The 19,327-nt window shown below is 39.6% G+C and overlaps 1 protein-coding gene across 1 annotated transcript; it reads right to left on the reverse strand.

The window, feature by feature from the left end:
- Positions 1-5,648: 5,648 nt before the first annotated feature.
- il17rel (interleukin 17 receptor E-like) lies at positions 5,649-18,100 on the reverse strand. Its single transcript, XM_058625350.1, has 18 exons — positions 17,315-18,100; positions 16,432-16,459; positions 16,184-16,333; positions 14,670-14,776; positions 14,459-14,573; positions 14,111-14,155; positions 13,818-13,957; positions 13,213-13,284; positions 12,331-12,385; positions 12,068-12,231; positions 11,371-11,415; positions 10,407-10,464; positions 10,090-10,226; positions 9,748-9,807; positions 9,611-9,668; positions 8,905-9,036; positions 7,965-8,012; positions 5,649-7,874 (listed from the first exon to the last, which is right to left on the reverse strand). The coding sequence occupies exons 1-18, from the start codon at positions 17,426-17,428 to the stop codon at positions 7,759-7,761; spliced, it is 1,644 nt and encodes a 547-aa protein (XP_058481333.1). The 5' UTR covers positions 17,429-18,100; the 3' UTR covers positions 5,649-7,758.
- Between the last annotated feature and the right edge of the window lie 1,227 nt (positions 18,101-19,327).

Below are 19,327 nucleotides of genomic sequence, written 5' to 3' on the forward strand. Positions count from 1 at the left end.
ATTTTTCAACGTGTGTGTCCCATCCTCCTGCACTCCTCTCCTCTCCTCTCCTCTCATCTCCTCTCCTTTGGGGCTGAAGGAAAGATGGGGGGGGGTCATGCATTTGTCATGTGTCACTTGAAAATGTGAGCGCAGATGGAGGAGAAGGCTTAACCAGATAGAGTTTTCTTTGAGGTCAAGAAGCAAAGGTTTGAGTGTCACTTTTTTCAACCTTGAACCTTTCACCTTTGTCCCACTAACCCCAACTCCCACTCACCGTGTGTGTGTGTGTGTGTGTGTGTGTGTGTGTGTGTGTCTAAATATGTGTCTTTTCACATACATACCTGTGTGTGTACGTGTGCCAGTTTGACATCAGATTTAGACCCTCTGCAGCGCTAAAAGGCCCCTGTTTGTTTGCCTTTGCGCAAAGCCCCGGCGCGAGTGCTGCGTTGGCTCTCACCGATTAGCCTGTCAGGGAACAACACCCCAACGGAATGTCTGGAATTCCACACAACAAGGATTAGCTCATCCCTGTCTGTTGTCTCTGGCCTCTGTGTTTGTCATTCTTTGACTGTGTGGGGCTTAGGGACGGAGAGGGACAGACAGACTGACAGACGAAAGAAGAAAGAGGCATGTTTGTGTTTTTACCTGAGGCCCATAACTCATTCTTGGTGTCACTGCTAATTTAGAAATGACTCCAGTGTTGTTGTTTTTGTTCTTTCGTTTTGTTTGTTTTGAAGTCAGACTCCACTAAAAATAGCTGCTGGCTCTGAAACTGGTATTTTCATCCCTGTCACTAAGCAGTCGAGCCAATAGCGTGACATCATGTTCATATTATTCAACACAGATTCAACACTTGTATTGTATTTTGCTTCCATATTTACTAAATACACTGAAACGGAGCTTCAGGATGATGTGCTTTTTACTTCTTTGTATGAAGCTCTTTCTCCAAACTGCACCTGTTTGGGAACACATTATTTTGTAGAGATTATCCAAAGACATTGCAGGAAACTACTTTTTTAAATGATGAGGAGCTCGCTGAACAGAATTAAAGTTGGCAAACAAAATTACAAGCAGAAAATTATCTGGACAATGTTTCCTTTTGTAACTGTATCACTGTGTTAGCTTTGTTCACCAGATTGTCTCAGTTCTATTATCTGTTTGTGACTCTAATATTTTCCTCTGATTGAACCTAACACTTTTTTTTCTTGCTTGTCTATGTGCAGACAAGCAAGAGCCTTAGTGAATGCTGCCATCTTGTGGACTCTATGACCACTAACACTCAAACGCTTGTAACCAAATGTTGAAATGCACTTATTGTCAGTCGCTTTGGATGAAACCGTCTGCTAAATGACATGTAATGGAATGGAATGGAATGGAATGTAACACTGTAGTTATATTTAATTAGTCACTGTGACAAAAAGCAATTAGCAAACATTTAGACAGGTGTACATAATTAAATAATTAAAGGCAAGAGGTGTAAAAACACAGGTGTAAATAATCAGCTAATGATGGCTTAGTTCCATTTAGCTTCCAGTTCCAGTGTGCACGCTAGTTCACTGTCACGCTATCCTGATCTTTTGTTTGTTTCGAACATGTAAAAACAAAACAGACAAAAGAAAACAAAGGCAGATGGCCATTCCACAGCATTGACACACAACATCTTTCAATTTACATGTTCAAAAAACAATAGTATATAATATAATATGTACATAAAATAAACAACATATAAAATAAAATAAACCAACAAAATATTTAAACAGTTTAACATGTATAAAAAGGAATAGTTTACCTAAACTGAACAGATGTGATCTGATGTTTCCTGCTAAGAGGTGTCAAAGTTGCTACCCATTCATTCAATACAAATTGTGTTATGTTGTGTGTTGTATCATCTAGATGGGGTGTGAGCTATTTCCAGATGTTTGAATCGCAGCCTCATAATATGCTTGTGTTATTTAATAAATCTGCAAAAAGAAAATGTTATTTGGGGTCTTAAAATACATAAATAAATAAGAATCTGCAGCAAGCCATATGTGACTCCAGACCCAGTCTCTTGAATGACTGTGCCATAGCCTCTTCCATACTGATCCAAATATGATGGTAAATAATATCAGGCGAGTTGGCGCTGCAGATGAAGTTGTGTTTCCTGGAAAGGCCTCTAGATGGCACTGTTCACCAAGTATTTAACAGAGTGGACAATGAACTGCCTTTCCAACATGTGCTGCTGTCAGTTAAAGGAATAGCTTTGTGTTACTAGAATAGGGGTAGTATTTTTGAAAAACTGAGCTTTCCAACCTCAGCTTCCTCTAAGTCGAGAAATATCTTGATATCTTTTCTTTGTTACGTGCTCACCAGTGACACTTGGTCCTGTTAGCGTAACTCAGTGGTCACCAACGTGGTGCCCGCGGGCACCTGGTAGCCCGCGAGCAGCCAACGAGGTGCCCGCGGGCTCATTTCACTTCACCTCACTTGTATGTATCCATATGATCACTGAGTAAAATGTCCTTGATATTGTTTATAAAAACTGTGATAATCATTAGGAGTAAGCACTGGAATTAATGTGTATGCAATTGAATGCATAATATTTATCATTTAAATGGTAAACTGCATAAAATGTTAATATGGTAGCCCTCCATATTATTCTCTAACCTTTAGGTAGCTCTCGGTCTCAAAAAGGTTGCTAACAGTTACGGCGTAACTGTTAGCAACCTTGAGATGGCCTTGAGATGGCAAAGATGGCGGACACTGTTTAGCTAAATGCTAATCGGTATTCCTTTAACAATGTATTACAGCTACATTCCTATTAAAAACTTCTCACTTTGTCAAAAAAACAAAGATGTTTTCATGGGGCATACATTAAAAACACACATCTTACACTTTTAATAATAGTTATTCATGTTTTTTAAGGCTGAACAAGGCAAGGATCCTTCTTACATAAAAGACATGTTAGTCCCTCACAAGACCAAATATAATCTGCAATCTTCAGGTTTCAGTTTAAGGTACAGGTCCCTCATTTGTGGAACTCCCTGTCTGATATCAGACAAGTAAAATCAGTTTCAGGTTTCTTCTGAAAGCTTATTTTAATTACATATTTATTAGTTTTCCATTGTGTTCAACTTGAGAGGCACGTTCTGGGGTCATGAAAAACAACAATTTACACAATTAGCTGAAGTGTAATTATGATATCTTCACACTCCGGACATTTAGATTCCACTTTTAATTAAATGTGAGTTTAATGGGCGAGGTCAAGTCTTGTGCCACCAGGTATGAACATGTACACTCCCTTTGATGGAGTCCAAGTAGCGCCTGGAATCTGCCGCCTGTTATTGTGTTTGTTGATAATAGAACCCGGGTGAAAAGGCTGAGTCACACATGGTTTTGAAGCCTCTCATCTGGGGGGGAAAAAAAAAACACGTCAAAATTTCCCTGATAAATTATGTTGTGACTGGTGAGGAAAAAATGTCTGGTTTTTCAAAGTGAATGATATCAAAAGTAGTATCATGTAGTTGGGTAACATCAGTGCACAAAAGTCCCTCAGTCAGACACTCACATGCTTGCATCAGGGTTTTTGCCCAGATTTATTTCTTTATTTGGCCGCCCAGATTTAGAATATATGCTCTTGAAAGAGCCAAACACATATTTATATGTTATTGTCACCAACGTAGGCTCAATGCATCTACTGTGTTCAGCTAATGACACCAGAGAAAATCTACAGGAAATACAGCAGGTCAATCCATGATTCAAAAATGCTCCGGCGCCATCACAGTGTGAAAATGATGGGTTAGTACCATCACACGGTCTTGACCTACATGAACTGAACAGAGCCATTGTTGGTGTGATCGGTAACATGGGATTAACGAGAGAGAATTGCGAGGTGTGTCTGACTGAGCTCTTCAAAGAAAGAGCATGCAAAGCATCGATAGGAGGTAGAATTCTACAGTTGTGTTAAAAATGTGGGCACTTTGTGGATCTTAATCTCCACTTTTTATGTAAAGACAGGCAATATTTAAATGTACCGTACTGTGCAAAAGTCTTGGGGCACCTGAAGCTTTGTTGCTTTTAAAAATTGTGTGATCAGTGGCATGTGGATTGGAATGATATAACTGAAAGTTAGTCTTAATAGCAAACGTATAGTATGATGTGTGTATAATGACACAGATGTCTAAATCTGTAACATTCACTGGGGTTCCACTCCAGGTCCAAGACTTATCCACAGCACTGTATGCACAATGTAAAATTCTAATCACAATAGAATTTGACAAATCTAAATAGTGACAACCTCTCTTCTGCGGTGTGCGGGAATTTGTGAATCGATGAGCTTCATATCGGAATAGTCGAGCGTTTCCATTTAAGATAACAAATGTTTTTTTACAGGCGTTCGATGCTAAAAGAAAGAAAGCTGTGGTTTAATCTGGATTTCAATCAAAGATCCAGCAAGATAAATCACTCCTCAATTGTTCCGTCTTAGTCCTTTGAGATAAATCCATTCATTAGCCCCCGAGTGATTGGGTTAACTGGACAGTGGGGCCACAATGTTTTCAAACCATTTATGGGCTGGTGGCTGGTTTACAGGTAATAACTTTGTACGTGTTACACCACACAAGCCAAGAGAGAAAACTTGAGTAACGATGACTAAGGAACAAGCCATTTGGGAACCTTTACCAACATTTGTTTTGTGCCAGGTCACTTCTGGGTTAAAGTGCCACCTGATATCAGCCTTTGTTTTGCTTTGTCAACGTGGATTACAAAGATATTTTATTTTTTATTATTTTTTTTTACAGTAATCAGATGGGCATTGTATTTGATTATTTCCTATATGACTATATTATGGTTAGCAATGACAAAGCCACTTATATTTTCCCAGATCACACATGATGATTCATGCAAGAGGAATTAAGGCATGTATGAGGAAGCTTTCCTTGTATGTGCAGCAACATGAACACATGCTTTGTCCTGTGGTGTATTTATAGTCCTTGCATGTGAGATCTCTGGAGCTTTTCCATTCCTGTTCCCGTGAAGTGATTTGAAAGTGCTCATTGCCTCCCGTTTTACTCACAGCGGATGTTTTACATGCTGTTCAAAGGCACATTCAAAACTAATCTGACAGGGAAATAGGTATTATCGCGACCCGGTTACAGGTTTGACCCATAAAGACTTTTACAGTAACAAGTTCCTGGTGTGCAAATGCCTCATCACTGCCCGGTTTGTACATAAACAATTTGCACGCTTCCTGTGCAAGAGTCTGCACAGACACTCCACTGTTCTCTTACGGGAATGGTGTCCTTGTCTTGAAACGTCATTTGAATAAACTGTATGTACAGAAATCATTCCACAACATAAAAGAAGAGGAGGAGGACAGGAAAGTAGTGCAGAGAAGAGTTGACTAACAGGAAGTAGGAGATAGTGTGAAGAGATTAAGCTTTTCCTCATTCCAGGCATCAAAACAACACAAAGGGGTGATGGGAAAATCTAACTAAAAACATTCTTAAAAACAGTTTTCTGCTCCCAGAATCTTGATAGTATTTACCTCAAAAAGTATTGGATGTTCTGTTTTTTTGTGGGGTTTTTTGAGACACTTCATCTTGGCTCAGTTTTATTTCCTTAAAGAACTAGCTTAGTGAAAATTGAGACGGCAAAGCTTAAAAAATACTTTATTTCAGACTGACTGACCTGTGATGTGCATTGAATCTGGAAATATGACATGGGGTTAAGGTCTCAAGACACGTCATTCAATTTTGGTTTAAGGCGGGAAAGACAAGTGCAATTCAGTTATTGCTTCTATCGTTAAAAGCATATCATGTCCGAATTATCATTATGGACCGAGCCCTTACACAGTGGTGCGAGGACCTATTGGATTTCCTGGATTTTTATTTATTCATGAATCCTGAAAGGATCACATTTTTGAGGCACTAAAAGTTGGTGAAAATGGACGAAAAGTGGCACACAAATAAGAAATGGCCAAAGATTTCGCAAAATTGTGCTCAGTATTGCCCCCAAAGGTGAAACCCGGTAGGACACAGTCAAAACTAAGTTCCACCAAATTTCATAAAACTTGGTGGAAACATGCTACAGCCCAAAATGAACAAAAGGTCTATTGGGACCATGACCTCAACTCAACAGGTAGTGAATTTGGCATCCATCTTGGCAATTTGCACATATCGTAAATGAACGAACTCGTCTCGAGCACGATAATCGTATCATTTTAGAAAAACATCAGTTTGTCAATTAAGTTATCCAAAGGTCTCGCCACAAAACCAGAAGCGCCCTGTAACTTTGCCATGCATTGACCGATCTGCTCGAAGGGTCATACATGACACAAGAGGCAAGAGTCCCTGAACACATCTGTGCACGAGAACTTCACCCAACAGGAAGTCAGCCATCTAATTTAGCTGCTGTTTTGCCGCGAAACAGGAAGTGCAGGGTAACTCTGCCATGCATTGACCGATCTGCTCAAAACTGATGAGACAGGACACTTTTGACTGGAAAAGTCAAGACCACAGCGCCACCTGCTTGCAGTACAGTGGCTGCGAGGGCCCGCACATTTAAAAAATGTTTTGTTATTAGCATGTACATGCAAAGAGGAAAATAGACATTTCATAGCTCAATCGTTTAAAAATTGATTGAAGCATGAAAAGCAAATATAAATTTACTCGTACTTACTCAATGAACTCATTTTAAATTAGATTTTTCTGACAGATATATCACCTCACAGCTGACAAGAACAGATACAAATCAATGATAGCATTAATCTTAGCCTCTAGGTCCAACTTTATCAGATCTGCTAATGAGAATAACCCCAGACAAAAAAATAAAGATATTGAAACATCTGTGTCCTTCTAATGATCGGCAGTCTCTACAGTTGATTTTTATCCATTGATAATATAGAAATATTGATATTGATTTATATCACTTTATCATGTGTGATGCATCAAGTGTTTCCACAAAAACAAATGTTTGTTGTTTTGCAGTCTAGTAAGAGGTGCTCACATTTCCCATCTAAGGCATGCTGTGTATCTGATGCTTGCCAAGAAATGAGACAAGCTCAAAGGAACACAACAAACAGTAGCGTTTGCTTGTCTGAACAAGTATGGAAACATAGTCATGGGGGAATGTGAGCTAACAGCTCATTTCTCAAAAGCGGTTCAGTTCAAATACCAAAAGACCTTTTGCCTGTCGGGGCCCATGTAAGGTGTGGACAAAAACAGACTTCTCGCATTCTGTACAACACAAAAGTCATTAACAGCACTGGGTGTCAAACGGACTGATGCAATTGTCTGATTTATGAATTAGTAAATAATGGACCATGGAACTATTGTAAGCTTCTGCTATTTCTCTATTTAAGTCGTACATATAAAGGCTTATTCTAAGGCCATTAAAACCAAACTAGTTTTATTTTAAAGCAATTATACGCCAATACAAACATACTTATAGGGGAGTATATTCAACTTCTTCCAATAAATCCCTCCTAAATGTTACACACTGGACATTTAAAATGAACAACAATGAAGTTTTAGCTGTAAACATAATTGAATATAACATAACTTAATGAAATGACAATATACACAGTAACTTTCACCCTAACAGACATCACACTATACATAATAAACAGCTGATGCACACATGTAATAACTGGCTCGTACACAATAACACACACATGCTGATGTTCCAAAAATCCATCTCTGCATTGTGCAATGCATTCAACAGAGAAATAGTTTAGTTTGAATGTCTTTACAGCTTCACACTGCATGTATAAAGTCTTGCTTTTGACTGCAGCTCAGGTTATTCTGAGATTAAATTTGCCTTCTCTGTGTTGCCACACTGTGGGGAATCAGGTACGAGGATCCCTCTGTGGGGATGACTTTGTAATGCAGGGACCACACAGTCAAGAGCAGGATCTGCAACAACACAACGACAGAGTGTTAGTAAAAGTCTTAAGTAAAACCTGCTACATTAAAGACATGGCATGTCAAAGGTGATGACCTTACCTATTTGCTTTTCATTTCCAGTTCTTTTTTGTTTCCTCCTCTGATGCACTGAAATAAAACACGACAGGAACACATGAGGAAATAGATTCATTCACTTGTGGGTTTTCATTCAAATCATTCTGCATATTGGACTAATACAACCATGAAACCCATCTGACGTTTTAGTTACTGTAAACATACATACACTCAAAGAGAAGGTCAAGATTAAAGTCCATATCCAGTCCATTGTGTGATTAAAAACTAATCTACACAAATAACTTCCTCAGTTACAGTTGTAAACATATTAGTTATGGTACCATACTGGGATGAATCAAATATTAATGTTTGCAAATCTGCAAATATATATATGTACAGCAAGCATGTTTTTGTTTTTGTGTTTTTACAATCAATCAAGCAAAGTGGCCTTCCATTGATACAGAACACAAACATACAGAAAAGCCACCTTTCCATTATACGGTTAGGTTTGGAATAATTTTCCATTACTTAAGCACCTCTCCTCAATGCGTGCGGTGTCGTCATAGCACGGCCGCACAAAACTGCCATGACGTTGTTTTATATGCGTCACAAATGCTCAAACTAGTGAAGCGCAAAATAGTTTTTACTGGTGTACTGAGTCATTAGAATCAGTTAATTATAAGGATTAGTTCAGTGCTTCCTTCATAACCGGAGCACAGTATAATGTGTATAATGTTTGACCTGCTGTAAAAACATGGCACCAAAACAAAACCTTTCTTTTTTTTTTTTTTTTTTTTAAATGTAGGTGACACCTTTATACAAACATACTTTTGAGTATGTTTGTAAATGTTACATATTGACCTTTAAATGTACATTATAACCTTTGGTAAAGAGTGAGCTGACTGACCTTTGCTGCTAAAATTGTAAAATGTCAGTGAATAAGACAAAACTACAGACCTGAGTGATGGTGTAACATTGTACCTACCAGTTAATATGAAATGGAGAACCAGTACGACAATTATGATACCAGAGAGGCAAACGCCTGCAGGCACAATGACCCACGTCCAATCCCACAAGGTCTGACTGGGGATGTTCCGGCTGAGAGGTAAAATGTTTTCTGGAAAGAGAATTTTGACGGTGTAAAGACTGATGGATGACATATGACTTATATGAATGATTTAACATGAAAAGTGGCAGCAGAGTAAAAGAAAGTGAGATTTTATGTGTTACGTGATGTGTTAAAGAGGCATTGTTGTGTGGATTTCATCATCTTTGCATAGAACTAAGCTCATCATGAACAGAAATAGTTGCATCATTCATCTGATCTGACTGTCAGCAATATTCCAAATCATTTCTGAACCATTCCCTATAAACCTATAGTCATTTCAAAAAGAATGAAACATGTCAGTTTATGGGGTCTTTAAAAGCAGCATCAATTGTGTTCACATTTGTTCTCAGAAGAAGTTGCACAGTGCAACAAAGACGTAATCTTCACTTTCTTCTCAGTCCTTACGTTTACACATGGTTTCAATTTCAAATCACATTTGTAATTAATATCCACTGAGATGTTGGATGACGTTGTAGACGAGCTCTGTTACCGTTTCAAACCATGAAAGAAAAAAGTAAGGTAGTAGAAAAAAGAGGTAAAAATCAGAGCCGGTCAACAAAACACACACAAAAAAAATACTTACTGCATTGCTCAGTACAGTGAATAACTGTAGCCCCATACTTCACATCCAGCCTCTTCACCTGTCCAAATACAGATTCAGAGTCATTTTCAAGCAGCACGCAGTTTACCTCAATGGAGATTTGAACAATATAAACATACCTGGACACAGGAGTCACATAGTTCCTCTTTCATGTTTAAAGCAACAGGTGTATTTTTCTCCTACAAAAAACAAACACAATATTGTTGATGTTTCCATGGATTCTGTTTAGATTGTACGCCATCTGCCAAGTAGCGACTCACAACACTGATAAAAGATTAAATAAGAATTACAGAGTAAGGTCACACCTTAATCAGAGACTTCCTGCTATATTCCAAAAACATGTCCTTGCACATTTTGCATTGCTGGTATGCTGACAGATGTCCTGTGGTTACTATGAATGCAATTACGCCCGATTACTTTGTTTATAACTGCAGATGGCGTTTTCTCTCGACAGTACCTACCGCGTGCACGGTGTGTGTTTTGGTGATGTGGCACTCGGCAGACTTTGCACACCAGCCTACAAGAAAGGCAGCATTGACCTTTGACCGCAGCTTCACTCCTTCGTGACCCGGCCGTCTCGGCGAAACCACATCCCACACTGGAAATGATTGAAGATCTGTCATTAAAATTAGCAATTCTACAACACTAGAGATTTTCATTATCTTCTACACGGGTAAATGACTGTCAGTGTTAAATGGTGCCACGCTAATCTAATGTAGCGCTGTGATAATCAGATTGTACCGTGTCGTGTATTAAAAATAAAAAAAAAAGGTGATACCTTGAAAACTTCCAGCAGCAAAAGGGCACCTGGTCCAGGACTGAGTGCCTACAGTGAACTGCAGAGGATAGAACATTTACAGTTGTATAAAGAATATAGTGATATAGTGAGTGTAAGCACTAAGGCTTATTCCTATTACTCATGTATTAACCATAACAAGAGGTAGTGGTTAAAGTCTAGCCCTATGAAATGGGACACCGCTTCAAGAACATCATCAGAGCAAGATGTGACAAGTTTAGCTGCAGAGTAAACATATTATCATTAAAAAAAAAAAAAAAAAAAAAGTCATTGTCAATTGCATTGTTGTACTGCAATTGTGGATTTTACGCATTATTAAGCACTTGTCTGTAGAATGCTTGGAATGCTGCTAGACCAGTTTATGGTATGTACAAGTATAGCGCCAAATCTCGACTTACGCAAGGCAAAAACCTTTGCTCATCGCATTGGGTTTCTTTTTTTCTCTATAATGCTGTAAACACTAGGCATCAGTGGAGAGGGGGGGGAAAAACAACTCCATCTGCCTAGAACGGTTGGGGTGAAAGCGAAAAGTGGGGGACAGAGGAGAGGTGGGGGAGAAAATAAAAAATGGCATTGAGCCATAAAGTGAACGCTTGAATCGCTGTTTAAAATCGGTGCATAAAGTAGCTTCAATGTTCATTTTGTGGTTTGAATTGGAATCTATCTAAATAAATAAATAAATGAATAACTGAGGAGATTCAACGTATTTTCTGGTATGCAAAGGCCAGCACAGTGAGTGAGTGAGTGAGTGGAGGAGTCCTCTGTTTTGTTACAATCTGCAGCCTCACCATTAGATGTCACTGATTTTTTACATACAGGAAACACTTGAAACGGTAAAACAGCTGCTGTGCTGTTACCACAACAGGAAGAAACAAGCCTATAATGTTAGTAAAGATATAATCTGTAACACTAAAAGTAGCCAAAGGGAGGGAAAAGTGATAGTCACCTTTATGCACAACTGAGGGTGTGGATCCACTTCACTGAAAGCAACCTGAAAAGCAAAAGATTAATCAAATACATCTATCAAAACATGTTAAATAAGACTTCTCCAAAGGATGTCTACATTTTTTTCATTTTAATCTGACGTCATTAACAATACACTCATTTGTTTGTTTTTTTGTTTAGCTATCAGATGGAAGACATCTGCGTCACTGGGAGTTGTCACGAAAGAGAATTCCTCTCCATCACATGGCCCCGGGTCAGGTTTCAAAGTGATTCCCCAAGACTCCAAGATAAGCTGTGATTTACTTCATTGTTGTAACACAACACACACACACACACACACGCACACCCATGCACACACACGTACGCAAAAATATTGGGGGCAAAGAAAAAATCCCATCATCATCATAACAGCTAATGTCGCAAGCCACATTCTAATCAATGAGTCACCAAAAAATGATGTCCCCAAAATAGATTATGAATTGCTAAAATTGCTGACACATGGCTGTCATCACACCCCTGGCAGTGTCACAAGGGTGAGTATTTTTTTCTAAGGCAGTGACTAATGTGAGACCAATCTCGTGGTATGGTTTCTGAAAAATCCCTTCTATGCATCATGATCTGAATCCTATCGTGTCTGTCACATCTTGTGCTTTGATTCAAAGTGAAAACACACAGAGTGTTTGCGTAGAGGCGTGTACCTTTCCTCTGCTAACGTTCTGGGAGGCGTGAGGCAGATCCACGCAGACGCCATCGTCTTCCTTCAGACACAGCGAGACCACAGTCGGAACTGGGCAGCGCAGCTCCCAAGACAGTGTCTCCTCCAGTGGGTCAAAGGTGATCCCAAACCACAGTTCCTCAAGACCTGAATGGAGGTGGAGTCACAATCTTTCATATCACCTGTGTTGGTTTTTGAAATACTACGACACATGCTCGATTTACTGAGGAGCTTCTGGTGACTCACGGTCTTTGAACGGGCAGACCTGGACTCTCAGGGCGTCCACCACAGCTGACCATCCCTGTGACGAGCGTATTAACGAGTATTAAAAGTGGAATTTTTTTTTTTTTCACATCAACTATTACACAGATCTTAAAGCTGCAGTGCGTAACATTTAGGGATTTGTTTTCCCCTCCGTTTGGTCTTTATGAACAGAAATGATGCAACCATGGTTAGGTCAGGAACATTCATCATAATTAAAACCGTTTAGAGCGTAAAAAATGGACAAATGGAAAAGTTAAACTTGGCACTGAAGGCTCTTTATATGTTCACTGGATTGGCCGAGCAGCAAAGAGCCAACACCGCCGCTGTAAGGTGCATGGACCCCGTGATGCAGCCACCATTTTGGATTTTTATTTTAAAAAAAACAAAATATAAAACTGAGACATTAGTTAAAAGTCAAATTTAAAAGGTGGGTCTTGCTTTGCCTGCTTTTAAAAACGTCAACATTCTCTGCGGTCCTCAGGTTCTCCGGCAGGCTGTTCTATAAACGGCGTAATGCTGGAAAGTTCTGGTCTAAGCAAGGCTTAGCGAGGGTTCATAGGGTAAAAGCAAGTCTGCGAGATAAGGCACAAAACCTTAAAAAGTCCTTAAACACAGAAACTTTCTGTGGGCACTTCTTTTTGTGTTTCTAGTCATACCCCGACCTGTTCACAACTGTCTTGCTTTATAAGCAATGTCGCCTCCATCTCGGATCTTGGACGCTTAGAAACACAGAGAGAGTCGCGTGGAGCGGCGTGGCTTCACCTGCACTGTTGCACTCATTTGACAAAGGTTTGAATTTTTCTTATATACAAGCTACGCACTGCAGTTTTAAGTGTTTGAAAGGAGTATTGACGGAAACTCTACCTCAATGCAGAGACAGGGCAAAGGTCTTGAGTAGGGGAGAACGGCACTCTTCACAGGGTTCTCCTTTGTTATCTGCAAGGTAAACAAGTAGGTTCCTGGTGATACTCGAGTCACGTGGCAGTCACTGAGAGACAGGTTTCTAGATGAGTAACTTATCTAGAACTCATCTCTGAGTTTTATAACCATCATTGAACGTGGCAGTGCAGCCCTCCTTTGCTTTACTTTGTAGTAAGTTGTAGTTAAAGCAAGTTAATCAGTAAGTGAGGAAAACTGAACTGGACGTAAGATCACCAAGTCAACCATCAACTAAATCATTCAGTGATTACCAAAAAAAAATGGCGTTTATGATGATACTTTACGATGTCTATTTAATGTGAAGATGTTTTTTTAATCTTAATTTCATACCAAGGAATTCCACTATTCACAAAGTCACCCCATCAATGATATTTCTTTACCCATCGTCTCCTGTGTGCAAGGTTGAAAGCGTTATGTAACTATGTACTGCACATCTGACGATCCCGTTGTTTCATGCATCTCACACATTGTGTGTTTTCAAATACAACATGTGACTGTGAGCTTGGTTTCTAATAAACAGCGTTACTAACCAGTGCCTTCGCCTCTGTGCCAAAGCAGAGGAAATCCTTGTAGCACAGACGCAGGTGGTAGTTGTGACCCTCGAGCATGTCTGCTACACCCACTCTGAGCTCCTTCCTCTCTGGGTTTATGTCATATAACAGCGTGCCGGCTGAAAGAGATGCACACCAGCAACGATTATAAACCTGTGTGCTTGTCCGAGCCTCTAAACTGCATTAACAGATATTAAAAATGAAATAAAAAGCAACTGATGACATGGTGTAGGTCTCTTCATTTAATTTAGTTAAGAAAAAACTATACTCACTGATACATTCAGGGACATGTCTTCTCAAATCTTCACTGACACACTCTGTGGAAAGATTTTACAAATATTAAAATGATATCAAGAAGGGGGGGGGTGTGTGCAAAGGGGGATGAATGTGGTATAGATTGTGTCATTTCTACATAAACAACACAGTGTAGTACTACAGTGTAAGTCATCATAACATGAGTCAATCATAATAATTGGTTTGTGGTTTTATTTGGGTCGACCGTTTAAAAAGGAGCCATTAAACTCCCCCGCCTTTTCTGGCCCATTTCCTGTTTGTCGTCCATCATTTGCCTACGAGTGAGTGTGCGTCTGTCTGTGCAAATACGCGTGCCGTGTTCTTGCCTGGAGCGCTGTACGATCCCGTCCACGTTAGGCCACAGTAGCTCGGCACAGTTTTGACCAATACTTGCACTTGTTGGCTTGGGGAAAGGGAAGCGCAATCATTTTCAACTTCCACCTTCCAGGGAAAAACAAACAAAAATGTCAGCTCACAGCATAAAAACATGATTCACTTCATCCAGTTTTGAGAAATCGTAGCTGTGTGAAATTGTACCTGCAGTCCAGACATTCTTTGTCTTGACGATCTTGAAAACCTAAAGATGCGACAGTTAACCATCATCCCTGCAGTGGCGGTGCAAACAGACACGCCCTGGATGGATTCTGTTGGGAAAATGTAGCATGGTCAGAAAACGGTTGTCAAACAGTAACAGTGACTGTTACTGTTTGACAAATACTCATGCGTTACCCTGGGTGTGGACTCTGGTTTTGGTGCCATGCAGGAAGCAGAATATGTTCAATTTCATTGGACTAAAGATAAAAAAAGAGCTGAGGGATTTCCCCCCTCAAAACCCGGATACATCCATAGAGGTTGTGACCTTGTGTGTGTGTGTGTGTGTTCCAGGTTTTACTCCTGTTGTGGGGACCCAAACACAGTCACATTATGGGCACTTGTCTTCCTTATGGGGACATAAATGATGGAAAACCAGACTGTGTATGTACTTGTATTTGCTCCTTCTTTCAGGACATTTTCTGGCAAAAAAAACCCACTAATCTTGTCAGGACCAATCGTCTGCACGAAGACCAAAATCTGGTCCTAATGGGGGCTGAACACCTCAAGTTTAGAGATTTGATTTGAATTGTGGTAAGGTTAAGGTTAGGATTAGCCATTGTTTAAGACTGTCCAAATGAGTGAAAGTCAAAACAGTGTCCTTAAAAGGATAGGAGTGCAAACCTCTGCGTGTGTGTGTGTCAGATTGATGAGTGCTGACCATATCTGATCAGCTGCATGCAGAATCAGGAAGACAAAATGTCAATTGACATATTCAAAATGTAAAAGAAGAAGTTTAAATCATGTAAAGTGGGCGGTTTTCCTAAATTAGACTTCCTTCACTGGTAAATAGGCAAATGCTTTTAAATGTCTCTATCTATCTAGGTCCCATGTGGCTTGACCCCAAAAAGCTGCATTTCAAACTTCCTTATTAAGCAAGTAACTTGTGGGTGTGATCATCAGTTTCCACAGAAAAGCAACAATACATTGTATAACATGACTTCCATATTCCTGTGAGGCAATAGTCATAAAATGACCACGATGTGTCAGAGATTGAAACATTTTAAAGTGATATACGGACTTCACTGATAACGACGCAGCTTGTTTATTCACGGTTTTATTTTCATTTGTTTGCGTAGGTAGCAGTGGTTGGCGCAACAAACCGAAGCACCAGACATAATCATACACAACTCGTAGCACTTTGGCACACAGGTTGCCAGCAGAGTAAAGTAAAGTAAATGCCCAATGTTACCAGACCTAAAAAGCCCCTCTACCCCTCTCAAAAACATCTCGACCAGAGGAGAAGAGAAACAAGGGTCTGCAGTGTAAATGCATTCAAATCTAGACAGGTGTTTCCTCTATGTGTATATGTTCTATGTGTATATGTTTTATATATATATATATATATTTATATAAATATCTGGACACCTCACAGCACTCCCATCAGCCTCTGCTGTGCTGGCATCATATGAATCTAATATGAACATGATAAAGCACAGATCCACAGAGCGTATACATACCATTAAGTTGTAACAGAGTATTGATTCTGAGATGCAGGGAGCACCTCTGTCTCCCCTCACACCTCATGACTGTGGACAGGCTGATGTTGTGGAACACAGAGGACGTGTTTAGACCCTTGGGAGGCATCTGACACGTGGGAGTAAACAGATCTACAGACGGAGATAAATAACAACGATGGAAGTCTCTGTGATGCTTAAAAATAACCACAGGTGTAAATGTGTTGGCAGCCTCACTTGTCTGTACTCACAATCTGGCTTGGACTTGCAGTGAAGGCCCTGCGAGAAGAAAGAGACGTGGTGGAATGCCCTTTAATTGTTCTCTCTTAATAAAGTCATTCTTAACAAAGGGGTCAAAGTGAACATTTTATATGCTCATTGTTCCCTCCTGTTACTGCATATATACATATATCTATATATCTATATCCATTTCCGTCTGTCTACTTTGTAGAGCAGCTTCTGATGCAGTTTCCTGCTCACCTTGAGAGCTCAGAGACTGTATACGATCAGCTGAGCTTGTACTGTACACATTATATGCTCCCAGCGCTCCATGTATTCTGACCTTCACAGGATATACATGAGCAAACAGGTGAGTCATACAGTGTCCGGAATTTGTTTTACAACTTTAGTGCTTGTATCCTCATTTAAACGGATTCATGCCAAGGGGAAACGTGAGAATTATCTCATCAGAAACTGTAAATACTGATGACTGCATTTGTTTTGTTGGAGTTAGCAGCAGAAGAAATTCATCTTTTTTATTATTATTATTATCGCACATTAAAAAGCAACATTGCTGTGTAGTTCTCAATTGGGTCTGTCCCTTTTACATAAAAGTAAAAACAATAATCTACATAATGAGGGGAAACAGCATTAAGTGTTGGTCCTAATACTAATCAAATAATGATATAGTTTATGTGCTGCATAAAACCAGGAAAAAACAGTAAATAGGTATCAGAACCATACATTTCAAAGCAGTGAAAGACCAAAATGTAAAAGTGGCTGCTGCTGAAGTGTTTATCGCACTGATCCACCAGAAGAAAATGTTGTCAACCAAAGTGTTTTACTGGAAGAGTAGCTCAGTGATGACCAGAGTGCAAGTGTTGTGTGTGTGTGTGTGTCAGATGCTGTATTTACCTGTGAACACCTGGTGCCACATGTTTCTATCCTCTCCAGTCTCGTGCTTGCTGCTGCAGCTCCACTCAGAGCCAAACAACAGGAAGACATAAACAGAGCAGTCCACCGGATCATCTTCACTCAGCAGTAGGGACTTCTTCTTCTTCTTCTTCTTCTTCTTCTTCTTCCTCCCCTCCTCCTCTAATTGAACAGGCTCTTGTATTTTGCCTTATCTGTTTCTTCCTTCTCTCTTTTGTCTTGTTTCTTTATGGGGCTGTGTGGTAGGTTCAGGTGAGGCTTGGCTGGCAGGACCTGCAGATTTGCTGGATGATGAGGAGGTTCTCTTATTTATATTATACTGACTGAGCAGTGGAATGGGGCAGAGCCAAGGACAGAGTCAAATCAACCCAGTGAAAAGACATGTTTTAAATATTGGGGGGTGGAGCTTTCTAAAACGACTTGTCACCTGTCACTGTCTGTTTCTAAGTGTGGTACCTGGTCCTTTTACATTTCTTTCACGACTGGCACCAATAATGCCCCTTAAATCAGTTTGATTATCAGAGAAATGGAATGCAATTTAGATGAAATAATAACTTTGTGCTCCAATTGCTTTGAGTTGTAAACTCCCACATTCATGTTTCCTGAAATAAAACCCCTCAGTTTAAAAATACCCCTGCTATCAAATCACTCAACATAACTTAGTGAGTCAACTCAAATTCATCTCAAATGGAGTAGCTGTAACTTGATACAAGCAGGATGTTCACTATGTTGTGATCAGCCTGTCCCCAAAGTTAAATGCCTCAGACCAAGGTACAATGAGTTTTGTTGATTTGTTTAACACGTTTTTTTTTTATTATTATTATTGGACATTTGGTTGCAACAACAAGAAAATATTCACCCTGGGCATTAATTCATTACAATAGAAACCAGTGACATATAACTCCCCTTTATGAGAGAGCAAACTTCCTCTTGGCACCGTGCTTGTAGTACATGCCCAAACATGGTAAACTCACTGTGAATCTGAATTCAACGTCTGTGCTGTTATATTTGTGGAGATTACAGAAGAACATTAAAAAAAAAAAATATGAAATTATTGGATCATTCTCGGGAACATTCACTGATTTGCTCACTGTAAATAGCATTTCACATAAAGCACCTCCGGATATTTCCCTGTATGTCTAAACAGCAGCCACTCAATGATAATAGTGCACAAGGCAATAAACAACAAATAAGCATATAACCCAAAAAATAGCTAAAAGAGTCACATGATCAAAGTCACAATTCCCTGTAAGTTGTACCTTTCGCACTAAATAATATTGACTGTAGCTGCTTAAATATTAGAAGATTCTGCAAACGTAAGGTGAGTTAAAACAACTTAAGTTAAAAAAGTTCAATAAATCAATAAAATAAAAGGATTTTTCTCCGTGGTAAGGGTCTAAAAACAGTCTTAATTAAATTTGACAGTGACACTTGCAACACTCATAACAACAACCTGTGTGAGACGCATGACGTGCTGCCGTGGTGGAGTTCCCGCAAAACTGCAACACGTTGAGGCATCATGTGAACTCATCAGTCTAATGATGACAATAAGTACTGGACGAGATTACACAAACCCTACACACATAATTATCTGACAACACGTCCAACAACACAGAAACACAGGTACACTACTGTTGAAACAGCGACGCCAGCGGCCACTGCCCGGAGCTTCACTTGTGTTTCACAGGCAGCCCCTGCACTTCTTTTAAATGCAGTGTTACACAATGCCATCTAGCCACAGGAGCATAAATCACTTTCCACAAGTTAAGAGATTACTGCCACGCTCGACTGCAAACCATGCCCTTAAAAACAGGTCCAGCCTTAAAGGCAAAACTGCCTTTAAGGCATAATACACCTCCTGGAATTAAATAAACAAAAGCTCTCGGTCATGCACAGCTTCTAATAATAGAATAATGGTGATGAGGATGCCAATATATAAGTCTATTACAAACATGTACCAAGCAAAATACCATGCAAATAAAAAGGAGGAAACAA

Source organism: Solea solea, chromosome 3, assembly GCF_958295425.1.
Source record: "Solea solea chromosome 3, fSolSol10.1, whole genome shotgun sequence".
NCBI lineage: Eukaryota > Metazoa > Chordata > Actinopteri > Pleuronectiformes > Soleidae > Solea > Solea solea.

Coding starts and splice junctions, on each gene's coding strand:
- il17rel (XM_058625350.1), bottom strand. CDS start 17,428: ATGATCCGGTGGACTGCTCTGTTTATGTCTTCCTGTTGTTTGGCTCTG. Junction 11,416..12,067: donor AGAACGTTAGCAGAGGAAAG/GTACACGCCTCT, acceptor TTTGCTTTTCAG/GTTGCTTTCAGTGAAGTGGA. Junction 10,227..10,406: donor TGCTGCTGGAAGTTTTCAAG/GTATCACCTTTT, acceptor AATCATTTCCAG/TGTGGGATGTGGTTTCGCCG.